Source organism: Eleutherodactylus coqui, chromosome 13, assembly GCF_035609145.1.
Source record: "Eleutherodactylus coqui strain aEleCoq1 chromosome 13, aEleCoq1.hap1, whole genome shotgun sequence".
Lineage (NCBI taxonomy): Eukaryota > Metazoa > Chordata > Amphibia > Anura > Eleutherodactylidae > Eleutherodactylus > Eleutherodactylus coqui.
Genome location: NC_089849.1, coordinates 124,801,989 through 124,814,846, shown reverse-complemented (window position 1 = coordinate 124,814,846; position 12,858 = coordinate 124,801,989). Strand labels below are relative to the sequence as shown.

Genomic DNA, 12,858 nt, shown 5'->3' with positions numbered 1-12,858 from the left:
TTGCATAAGGCCATTACCCGAGTGCTAGCAGCTGCTACCTGTGCTTGTATATTCATGACAAATGCAGCCCAGCAATTAGCGGTACCAGCGCTCCTGTAATGGCGCTAATTGTCAGGCTGCACCAGCCAGTCCAGCAATCAAGAAGAGAAACCCGCACACTAGCTCCACCCACTAGCGACATCATAGCACCCTTATATCCAGACCCCGACAGTATAATTAGATCCAGCCCCTCAGCTGCTGATCTTACCTTCAGTTAATCAAGTTGAAAATCCCCCTCCCCAATAAAAAAAATGAAAATAAAATGAAGCATAACTGGTGTTGGCACATAAAACACCAAGCTATACCAATATCACATGAATTTACCCCAAACAGTGAATGGTGTCAGAGAGAAAAAAATGGCAGAATGTTTGTTTTTTATCACCCCCCCCCCCCCCCACCGCACTAAAAACATTGAAAAAAGTGATCAAAGAATCTTATATAGTTGAAAATGGTACCAATAGAAACTGTAGGTCTCCCCGAAAAAAAACAAGCCTCACACCGCACCATAGACAGAAGATAAGGTTATGTGGGTCAGACGATGGGACCTGGAGTAGAGGGGTAGGGTAGTCTACCAAACACAGAGCTGGTATTGTAAGGCTGGGTTCACACTGGGCGGATTCCCGCCGGAAATCCCGCGGTTTGGCCGCAGCAAAAACCGTGAGATTTCCGCCGGGAGAACCGCCGCAGAAAAACCCGCAGCGGCTTTGAAGCGGCCCGGCGGCTCGCTTTTCCGCTGCGGCCGGCGCTCCCATAGAGGAGAGCGCGGCCACAGCGGAAAGAAAAAATTCAGACATGCTGCATATTCTGAAACCGCGGCTGCAGCGGCCGCGGTTCCAGCCTGACTTACCGCAGCAGATTTCTGAGAAATCTCGTCCACATGGCTGACTAATCCGCCCTGTGTGAACCCAGCCTAAGTATCACCCCGACCTTGGGTATAACAATATGAAAACAAACAAAAAAGAGCCGAGCTTCTCTTCTCCTCCATCGTCCTACTTAAATAAACCGCATGTTTTCCGGTACATTGGATTGTATGTAAAAAAATACAATTGATCCTGCCAAGGGGCAGAACGATCCTGCAGAATGTATCAGGGCATACGGGACGTTGTAGTTGAAATGTCAGCGGCTGTTGGATCAAGCTGTTGATAGAACTACAAATCGGAGCATATTCTAACAGGTGCGGTCCAAGGGCATGCTGGGAGTTGTAGTACTCTTGGGCTTTGTATACATTACTTTTCTACCACATCAGCGAGTTAAACTGCACATTAAAAGTTAAAAACTAACCGAGTTATATGGTAACTTGTGGACTGACATACCAGTCCCGGGTGCAGAAGCCGCTCAGTCTTCTTGTGATGGAACAGAGCCGCCACCGCTCTGAAGGCGACATGACAGATTAGCAGGACCAGGCAGATGAGGACTTGGGGCAGAGCAGTGCGAGTCAACACGGCATACAGCTCACACTGCAGGGGCATTGGCAGCAAGCCCAACGGGCAACGTGTGAGGGCCAAGTGTTACCCCACAGACGTGGCTAGCTCATGCTACCTCCTGCCCCTGATGGGCAACGTGTGAGGGCCAGGTGTTACCCCACAGACGTGGCTAGCTCATGCCACCTCCTACCCCTAATGGGCAACGTGTGAGGGCCAGGTGTTACCCCACAGACGTGACTAGCTCATGCCACCTCCTACCCCTAATGGGCAACGTGTGAGGGCCGGGTGTTACCCCATAGACGTGGCTAGCTCATGCCACCCCCTGCCTCTCATGGGCAATGTGTGAGGGCCGGGTGTTACCCCACAGAAGTGACTAGCTCATGCCACCTCCTACCCCTAATGGGCAATGTGTGAGGGCCAAGTGTTACCCCAAAGACGTGGCTAGCTCATGCTACCTCCTGCCCCTGATGGGCAACGTGTGAGGGCCAGGTGTTACCCCACAGACGTGGCTAGCTCATGCCACCTCCTACCCCTAATGGGCAACGTGTGAGGGCCAGGTGTTACCCCACAGACGTGACTAGCTCATGCCACCTCCTACCCCTAATGGGCAACGTGTGAGGGCCGGGTGTTACCCCATAGACGTGGCTAGCTCATGCCACCCCCTGCCTCTCATGGGCAATGTGTGAGGGCCGGGTGTTACCCCACAGAAGTGACTAGCTCATGCCACCTCCTACCCCTAATGGGCAATGTGTGAGGGCCAAGTGTTACCCCAAAGACGTGGCTAGCTCATGCTACCTCCTGCCCCTGATGGGCAACGTGTGAGGGCCAGGTGTTACCCCACAGACGTGGCTAGCTCATGCCACCTCCTACCCCTAATGGGCAACGTGTGAGGGCCAGGTGTTACCCCACAGACGTGGCTAGCTCATGCCACCTCCTATCCCTAATGGGCAACGTGTGAGGGACGGGTGTTACCCCACAGACGTGGCTAGCTCATGCCACCTCCTACCCCTAATGGGCAACGTGTGAGGGCCAGGTGTTACCCCACAGACGTGGCTAGCTCATGCCACCCCCTGCCCCTCGTGGGCAATGTGTGAGGGCCGGGTGTTACCCCACAGAAGTGGTAGCTCATGCCAATAGGGAGGGGGGATATAGATGGATAGATCACCTGAATGGCCTTTTTTTGTTACCCTTTCTCCCAAAAGAATGGAGTTAAAATTGATCAAATAGATGTATGTAGACAAGAATGCTAATAAAACGACAGATTTTACCGCAAAAAATGAGCCTCGCACTGTACAACTGAGGAAAAATATTAAAAGTTATGGGACTCAAAAAACGATGACAGAAGGCAGTTTTTGTTAAAAGGAAGAAAATTAAAAATTACTACTTAAAACCGTAAACAAGGAAAAAAAACAAGCTCTATATAAATGTGGTAGTGCTGTAGTGTACCGCCCTATAGAACAAAGGTTTATTGAACTGTGAACGTCATAAAAGATAAACCAAAAGATGGAGTGACTGCATTTGTTATTTCCCTTCTCCCCACTCCATTATATGGTGCCATTAAAACCCCGTCACATTCACTGCTGACATGGCGTATGAGCGGTTCAGTCTCACTCTGCTCCACCAATGTACTGCACGGTGCCCAGTATGCAGCGACATGACCACGGTGCTGACCAACAGGGGTCCCGAGAGGCGGACCACCACTACATACCAAACAATCCTGAAGATAGGTTATCATCATAGTCCCGAAAAAACGCTCTCGGGCCTCCCTCACACGGGCGTCCTCCAGCACTGCCATTCATTTCAATGGGGCTTCTCACACAAGCGTTTTTAATGCTGCGATCTTGAAGCATGGTTTTATTTTTTGGCGTTTTTTAGACCCCTTGTGTTGCCCATTGAAATGAATGGAGTGCAGTTTTAGCGATGTGGCTCTTGACCGCTTTCAGCTGCGTTTTTTCAGTCTTGGCATTATCAGCTTGCTTGGCTGCGCGTATAACGGTGCTGAAGACGCAGCCAAACACGCATGTCAACACTGCTGAAATCGCAGTCAATGCAGCTGGGAAACGCCTGTGAGGGAGGCCTCAGGCTGGGCTCACACCGCATTGAAAAGCATTAAACTTGCGGATACGAACTGCGCACTGAGCGGAAGGGGAAAATGCATCTATTTTGCGGCAGATTCTGCACTGGAGGCCGTCCAACGCGCAACCCATACACAAATTAACAGTGTGCATCGGCTGCAGGCGCCCGCGGCATCGCTAAGCAACAGCGCAGGAAATACAAAACATTCAAAAAATAAACTGCGCTGTGCATAACTGATGCGAACCGCTGTAGTCACCCTCACTACAGGAAACCAGGTACGCAGGGCGCCCGCATAAGGCGCTTTTTACCAAGATTACCATACCAATTTTCGAGCGTTGTCTGCTGTATTTTACTGCGTTTAGCGCACCTCATCACCCATCAAAACAAAAGTAAAATCACGGAAAACACTGCGATCGAAACCGCAGCATTTTGCTGACCACGTGTGTCATAGTGGCCCAAGGGCGAGGCTGCATGCTGCAAAAGATCACAGCAGCAAAACATACCAAATTGTGCCGATTTTGCAATGTATTTTGGAAACACAAACTTTTTCATCAACACGGCTTGTATTGTAAAACATCAGTTTTTTTGCAGACAATTCCACTATGGAAGAACCAGAGGGTTAACCCTACGTGGGACATAGCCTGCGCCCGCCCGCACACGGGCACGCACGGATTCTGAGTGTGCTGAGCTGTCGCTAAGGTGATGACGCGGCTCCTACGACCATTCTGCAGGAGGCCTAGCAGAAAATACTCTGGCCTGACTGCTTGTTAAGCATCGTCCCAGATAGGTTTGGGCTTCACTTAGGGCTCATGTCCACGGGCAAAAGAAGAATTAAAATCCGCAGCAGATTTTAACTCTTCTCCTGCCCGTGGATCCGCACCCCATAGGGATGCATTGACCACCTGCGGGTAGATCAATACCCGCGGATGGTCAATAAAAGGGATTTTTTAAAAAATGGAGCATGAAAAAATCTGGACCATGCTCCATTTTCATGCGGGTCTCCCGCGGGGACGGCTCCCGCAGGCTTCTATTGAAGCCTATGGAAGCCGCCCGGAGAGACCTAAAATAGGAATTTAAAAGAATTTACTCATCCGGAGCGGGCGGGGAAGATCTTCTCTTCCTCACAGCCGGATCTTTCTTGCTTCGGCTCGGCGACGTGACGAGTTCATCCGCCGGCCGAAAAAGAAGATCCGGCCGTGAGGAAGAGAAGACTTTCCCCACCCGCTCCGGATAAGTAAATTCTTTTAAATTCCTATTTTCAGCGCTCATGTCCGCGGGGCAGGAGGGACCCGCTGCAGATTCTACATGGAGAATTCGTAGCGGGCCTGATTTTCTCCGTGGACATGAGGCCTTAGAAATACTGAAGCAAGGACTACAGATTGGTACTTTCCTCAATATGAATTTGTAGGGAGCGTGGTGAAACTATAACTACTCCGACAGTAGTGGCGAACCATACAAGCAGCACAACTGGCCATCACTCACTTCTGCACTTTGGGGTACTGCATTCCCTGAATGAGATTGGTGGATTCGGTCTGTCGTTCCTTCAGGTGTCGGGGCCAGATGTTGTCAACCCAGTCGATTTGATCTACCTATTCAGAACACAAAACAGATACATTAAGAGGAAAAGCCTAACAGGCAGCGACACAGAATCAGAAGGGGAGTGGGGATGAGGCGAGGAAGAAGAGTACTAAGGTATTACGGGTAGACTAACGAGCTCTGGAAACACTCGGGAGGCCAATTCTATAAGAATGGGATACCTGACTGGCCGGCCATGGGACCTCACTATATGCCAGTCCCATATATACGTCACCAGATGCCAGTCACTTATTAAGCTTGAGCTTTCTGTTCTGCTAATGACCTTAGGCCGATCCTCACACTTCTGTCTCCAAGACTTTTCTGAGCCGCTACAGTTCCTTCGAATGTACTACCCCAGAGAATCGGGTTAATCCCCGACAACCACAATTTTAAGCGTAGCCTAAAAATACCTCCCTTTAGGTTGGCCTATCACATCCCCTAATCTCTTCACCCATTCATCCCGTTTCTACACTCTCCATCCTAACCCGATCACAGTAGCCCCCTCACCCCACCATACATACGAATGCATGTGTAGATATTGGCTGCTGACCGCCTCACATTAGTATTATGTATACTACCCTAGTTATATAAGATTCCCGGACCTTGTACAGAACAAGCACTCGTCCCTCTTGTGTCACCCTCTTTCATAGTATGCAAGGCTGAAAAAAAAGCCCCCTGTCCATACAGTTCAGCCTATTACCTCCAATGTGGATTCAGAGGAAGGCAAAAAACCCAAATCAGGCAGAAGCCAATTTTCCTCATTTATGGGCAAAAAAAAAAAAAAAAATCCTTCCTGACAAATCAGAATAATCCCCGATCACCGGCCTTCTGCGTAATCAGTGATATAACATGTAATATTCTAACACTGGAGACGTCCAGGAGCCCGTTCTACTCTTATCGAGTTCTTTTGCTCATAGATTGCAAGCTCTTGTGGACAGGGCCATCATCCCTACTGTTCAATATCATGGTTCGTTCTATATACTGCATGCAACGTCTGACTTCCAATATGTTGGTGCTGTATAAATATTATTACATGTGCATCAACTTGTTAATCAGTCTGCAGTCTTACAGCACTACATGATGAAGCGTTAACATCCACATGACTTTACAAGACCTCCTTGAAGAACACCTCGTTATCTGCCATTAAACATATTTTATTAAATCGTATTTTTAACGATATACAGGATTTTTCAAAAAGCAGATTTGGGAATTACAAACCTACAATAGACGAGTACACGAGCCACACAGGACTGGAAAGAGGAAGGGGCAAAGCTATGTATGACCTACCAGCAAGTTCCAGAATCTGCCACATGGCGGCACTGGGTGTCTCATATACAGTTTGTAGGAAAATGGCGGCACCAGCGGAGAAACCGCCCAGTGCTGGAGCTCGCCAAGTTCAGGCGCAACAGGAATTCTGGAGTGGATTCCAAAAACAGCCGCCTCGTCACAAGTAAATTCACAAGTGACACAGAAAATCTGATGAACTTCGATGCTTATGAAAACAGACCTCAGGGACCAGAAAACTGTAAACGAGGCGCTCGGCTCTGCGGGGTGCCAGAAAGTGGAAAAAAAAAAAAGCTTTGATCCTTCCTCCGTTCAGTGATGTGCGGATCGTGTACCTCCCTTTGGTATCATGTCTAATTAAATCCCCAAATTTGCTTCTTTCTGAATCACCCTGTACAATTAAACGCATCCTTTTTAAAGGGGGGTAAAGTAATGTGTCTGCTCTAATTGCCCAATCCTCTATATTCATTCACTTTTGGCGACATTTTGATCCCACCCAGGGGATATGCCATAAAGGTCTGAGCTGGTGATACCCCTTTAAGGGACTTTGCCAGGTTGATGGGCCTGTTTTTAAGTAAGTGATGGGGAATGCTACTAACTGTGGCTGGTCTTTGAACCAAGTTCTCCAGCTTCGTATGGCTGAATTCCAGACTTATCACATTGTACAGCCTCTCCCTCTCTTCATCAGGAGTTTCATAGTACTTTGCCCACTGCGCCATGGTCATCTCTATCCCCTTCTGTGTGCCAACGTCCATAACATCCACAACACGCTTGCTCCCTAGAAGAGAAGGTTTATTATTCACCAGGTTAGTAGCATAATACACACTCCAGCAGGCAGAATACATGTGGACAGGTCACCGAGGTTGTTGGCTGCAGCTCCGATACATAAACTACGCCACATATGGAATGTAACAAGCTGATTCATGACCCCAAGATGTTCTTCAGCGGTCATGTAGCGCCAGCGCTGCCTGCGGGCCAACTATTCTCTACACGGAATGGCCCGTTTCACAGAGACCCCCATGTAATGGTACTTTGCACCCGTCAGACTCCACCAGGAGTTGCTGTTCTGCAGTATTACTGGCCCACGCGGACAGAACGTCTTGCAGTTGGCAGGTTCATCTCTTTGTCGGCACCAAACACTTTCCTGACCCTCCCACCAGCACGGTAACAGAAATCCAGATTCAACTAACCAGGTGATGTTCTTCCACTGGTCAGAGGTCCAGTTTTTCTTCTTTAGGCTATTGAAGTCTTGCCTGTTTCACCGTTGGTCTGCTGTTATAGCCCATTAGTGCTAACACCACGCTGCGTGACATCCTCCTCCAACCCCATTTACATCCACAGCATCACCCCTTGCAGGATGCTTACTTTGATCAAACCGTTCAACAAGAACCTCCACAAAGTTGGCAGTTTTTGAACTACTGCCCCTGACGAGTCTCACGCCGATGACCAGCTGCAGATTAGAGTTGCTCTGGTCGCTTGATTTGCCCCATTCTTAGGCGGTTATAACAATGTCCTTGTTCTGTCATGGGAGCAGTAAAACAGCACGCTGGATACGTCCTATAACGAAGATGAATGGTGCCAGAGGGATCCCACTGTCTGGCACCCGTCAAGCCCTCCGGCATGTGCCAGAGGCTCCAGATCGAGCCTCAAATGTGAGCTTGGCCTAAGGAAGAATTGCACTAAAGCCACACAACTTGCTAGAGGAGGTATTGAAAGGGTTAACAGCCGTGATCAGTGTTCACCTTGATCGTTACCGTTGTGGGTGAGTGTCAGCTGTCAAAGACAGCCGGCACCCGTATTGTATGGAGTGGGATCGGCCCCCCAACCACCAATATGTAACTGCATGTCCTGTGGCGTTAAGGGGCTAATAAGCATCTCATTATTAACCCTTTCATGACTGAGGTGTTTGGGGTCTTCTTAATGAGAACAACATTTCACAGACTGGAATTAATTTTAAAGGGAATTCTTAGTTTTTTCTAAGTTGTTTTGTGGGACACTGAGCCTTCTGATTCTTACAATTGGAGTACAAATCTTGTTTTGGAGATCTTCTCTAGTGATCAGTAGGCAGAAACAGGGAAAATACACCTTTTCCCTCCTTTTATGAAGTAGTTGGTTCAATCTGTAATATTTAACCCAAAATGCAAAGCGATGCCAAATATGTGTACATTGTGTAGTGAACTATGCCAACACACCCTACAAGCACACGGTGTGCCCCTTAGGTTCTTAGGAGGCCGCTCTTCAGTAGGTTTACAGACAAGACTAGATTTTCCATTGCTATCACAGTACAGGATTGATCTGTCATGACTCCCCGAACCAACCGATGGTGCCGCGCTCAGGAGCGGGCAGCGCCATCCTAGAGAGCCCGTAAAATAGTGAGAACTGCATCATTGGCCCATTCATTTATGTGAGGGAGGCAAGAAGGGGTTAAATACTAATTTCACTCAAATTATGTGCATGCCATGTAAGAGCACCTCTCCCTCCTCCGATCGCACTCTGGCAGGCCTCGCCGGTACAATTTGTTGCTACAACAAATCTCTTCTATCCGTTCCAAGATTGGTTGCCATGGTGATCACAGGATTCAGACCCGAACCGATGAGATCCAGTTGGCGATCCTGAGAGTAAAGTGGGAGACGTCGCTCCCTATAAGACTGTATATTCCACTCCAGCCTCCTGTGTCACTGCCTGAAGCCATAAGGAACACACTACCCTCCCTGAAGCTCTGACTATGTAACTGCATGGCCATGTCTCCATCTTTATCGGGCGACTCTCCGACACACTATGGATTGGCCTCTCCACGTGGTCTCCAAAACCGTCTTGGCCATCAGGGAGTTCCCGTTCCACCATCGCTGTCATGCGTCTGTCTAATCTTCAGTAGGATTTAGCTTGCACGCAGTGTTACAGCCGCCGTATGGTACTTTGGGCATTCTCTCAGCTCACCTTTTTAGGGAAGTGGCGCGAAAAATGACCTTGCCCAATTTTTTGGCCACACTTTGGTTTCCCAAAGCCTGCGACAGTGTTGTTAGTGTCTGGACTGGCCGGGGCTTGAGCAGCTCAGCGGGTATGCAACAGATTCCAGGGGCTTTCTGATTAGGTAGCCGATTCAGCACCCACCCAACCTCACCTTCCAGATGGTTTGCTCACAGGAAGTCTGTAAAGCCAAGGTACAATTCGGGAGCGAAGATAGCAGCTCCAGAAAGATGACCGCTCTGCATGTTGACCAGGTCTGCATGGTCACTGCCTATGCCACAGCCATCAGCTCCCTTACATGGGGGCCTTTGTGCAGGTCTGCATGGTCACTGCCTATGCCACAGCCATCAGCTCCCTTACATGGGGGCCTTTGTGCAGGTCTGCATGGTCACTGCCTATGCCACAGCCATCAGCTCCCTTACATGGGGGCCTTTGTGCAGGTCTGCATGGTCACTGCCTATGCCACAGCCATCAGCTCCCTTACATGGGGGCCTTTGTGCAGGTCTGCATGGTCACTGCCTATGCCACAGCCATCAGCTCCCTTACATGGGGGCCTTTGTGCAGGTCTGCATGGTCACTGCCTATGCCACAGCCATCAGCTCCCTTACATGGGGGCCTTTGTGCAGGTCTGCATGGTCACTGCCTATGCCACAGCCATCAGCTCCCTTACATGGGGGCCTTTGTGCAGGTCTGCATGGTCACTGCCTATGCCACAGCCATCAGCTCCCTTACATGGGGGCCTTTGTGCAGGTCTGCATGGTCACTGCCTATGCCACAGCCATCAGCTCCCTTACATGGGGGCCTTTGTGCAGGTCTGCATGGTCACTGCCTATGCCACAGCCATCAGCTCCCTTACATGGGGGTCTTTGTGCAGGTCTGCATGGTCACTGCCTATGCCACAGCCATCAGCTCCCTTACATGGGGGCCTTTGTGCAGGTCTGCATGGTCACTGCCTATGCCACAGCCATCAGCTCCCTTACATGGGGGCCTTTGTGCAGGTCTGCATGGTCACTGCCTATGCCACAGCCATCAGCTCCCTTACATGGGGGCCTTTGCACAGGTCTGCATGGTCACTGCCTATGCCACAGCCATCAGCTCCCTTACATGGGGGTCTTTGTGCAGGTCTGCATGGTCACTGCCTATGCCACAGCCATCAGCTCCCTTACATGGGGGCCTTTGTGCAGGTCTGCATGGTCACTGCCTATGCCACAGCCATCAGCTCCCTTACATGGGGGTCTTTGTGCAGGTCTGCATGGTCACTGCCTATGCCACAGCCTTCAGCTCCCTTACATGGGGGTGGCAGTGAAGCTTCAGTATCATGCATTACATATCAGCGCCATTACTAACCTACAAACAGCTTGACATCGTTGACACTGAAGGTCGGGTCCGGCATTCTAGGGGGGAAAAGAAGTTTTTAAATATTTTTAGAAATCAGGCAGAACTTTAGTTTGATCAGACAGGAACACCTTTATCTATAAACAGTCCAATCAGGGCGACAGCAAACACAGCGATGATAGAACATGCACTTGCCTGATACCAAGGCCTTCAGAGCTCTGGAATATCAGCGGGTCCCGGAGGCCCCCCTGCTGAATGTATCGCATGTTGAAGTCTGGAGGAAGAGGAGAACAAGTAAGAATAGGGACGAGTGAGGGAGACAGGCGGCTCCGCAGGGTCCCGGCTCTCACCTCGGCCCTCCATGTACATGATGAAGGTGGAGTTGTACTTCGGGCTGCGCAGCTTCTCCTCCAAGTCAAACATTCTCTTGCCCTCGATCTCCTCATCCGAGATGCCGTCGTCTTCATACTTTCTGTGGAGTGTGTGTCTCTGACGGGAGGAACCAGAGATCTATGCTTACAATCGTCTCAGACACCAACGGTGCCGTCCACCCTCGCTGCTGGCTCGCACATGTGGGTTTGTTACCATGTATCCTGGGAAGCCCTCCGTGCAGCGGCACAAGTTGCTCTACAGCTTCAGGGCGACGGGCCGTCTGCACACACAGAGGACATGCTGCGGAAACGCTACTGCTGGAACAGAGGCGCAGCCCAGATTCTGCAGCATTTACAGGAATGCGTGGAGGGGGGGGGGGCTGAAGTCTTCACACGCTGCGGAAAGTTTCTGCACAGAATCCACAAGTTTTTTGAAAACGGCTGCAGATTCTAAATATCTATTTATGCTGCGGAAACGCCAACTCCAGGGTAAATCCTGCAGCAGTCACGTCAGAAACCGCGGCCATTTCTGCGCCATTTTGGTGTGCATTTGCCAATATGGTTTCCAGCATGACTGCTGCGGGATTTACGTTGTGGAATGCCTTGTCTGAAGGTCCTCTAGAAGCTGCGATAAAGGCAACGTTCACCACGTAAGCTTCATATAGGCCACATCCCAGAAGAGGGTCTACTACACCTCAGCACCGAGATAAATGGATGCTACTACATAGCCTGTGGGCGGAGCCAGTGATTGACAGCCATTTCTCTATGTCGTCACATACATCCCTGATAGGCTCCGCCCACTGGACCTCCAAGCTCAGTAAGAGCAGTTTAGGTTAATAGAATACGTTTGACGTATCTCGCCTGCTCCGCGCCGCCTGCAGTCTGCACAAGCGGACAGGTTCCCTTTAATGAAACGTTATCAGATGCGAACATCGCAGTGTTGTAGCCTCAGGGCGCGCGCACACATCGCTGACTAGCTGCGGATTTTGGTGCAAACTTCGCAGGACAGGAGGGGGCGCCACATACCAGTCTACGACTGTAACGCGCTTGCTCGTCTTCCATCTCTCACGAACGCCGGCCCCACAGTAGCGAGAGCACTGGACCTTCCACAAGGATGTTCAGACTCCTCCACCTGTCAAGACAGACAAGAAATTGTCACATCTGTAAAGTTAAAAACACAAAAAACACTCACCTCCCCGACAGGAGCAGGCGACTGCACCCCCCCTGACAGGAGCAGGCGACTGCGCCCCCCCCCCCCCCCCCCCCCTGACAGGAGCAGGCAACCTCCCAGCGAGTGGGGAACGTGTTACTGAAAGGACTCCTCCACCTGTCAAGACAGACAAGAAATTGTCACATCTGTAAAGTTAAAAACACAAAAAACACTCACCTCCCCGGCAGGAGCAGGCGACTGCGCGCCCCCCCCCCCCTCCCCGGCAGGAGCAGGCGACTGCGCCCCCCCCCGACAGGAGCAGGCGACTGCCCCCCCCCCCCCCGACAGGAGCAGGCGACTGCGCCCCCCCCCCCCCCCCCCCCCCCGACAGGAGCAGGCAACCTCCCAGCGAGTGGGGAACGTGTTACTGAAAGGACTCCTCCACTTCACAGATGTCACCGAGAACTGACTGCAGGAGGATCCAGAAACAACAGTGTGCGGCCCCTCCTGTACTTCCTCACTACCCCTCCGACTAATGTTGGCGCCAGTCTTAGGGGTTTATCTTAAGATCCTACAGAAGAGGGGTAAACGTGTCTACGGTTAACCGAGACACTGCGGTATTACTCCATGTACACAC

General features: G+C 50.6%; 1 protein-coding gene across 3 annotated transcripts in view; it reads right to left on the bottom strand.

Moving 5' to 3' along the window:
• Positions 1-12,858, bottom strand: part of KDM2A (lysine demethylase 2A) — a 111,452-nt gene that overhangs the window by 93,083 nt on the left and 5,511 nt on the right. For all 3 annotated transcript variants that reach the window (XM_066587325.1, XM_066587327.1, XM_066587326.1), the window contains exons 2-7: positions 12,098-12,203; positions 11,051-11,189; positions 10,896-10,974; positions 10,713-10,759; positions 6,998-7,176; positions 5,022-5,128 (exon numbers count right to left, since the gene is read on the bottom strand). In XM_066587325.1, the coding sequence (XP_066443422.1) occupies positions 5,022-5,128; positions 6,998-7,176; positions 10,713-10,759; positions 10,896-10,974; positions 11,051-11,189; positions 12,098-12,133 (587 nt within the window). In that variant the 5' untranslated portion in view covers positions 12,134-12,203. The remainder of the gene's footprint in view (positions 1-5,021; positions 5,129-6,997; positions 7,177-10,712; positions 10,760-10,895; positions 10,975-11,050; positions 11,190-12,097; positions 12,204-12,858) is intronic.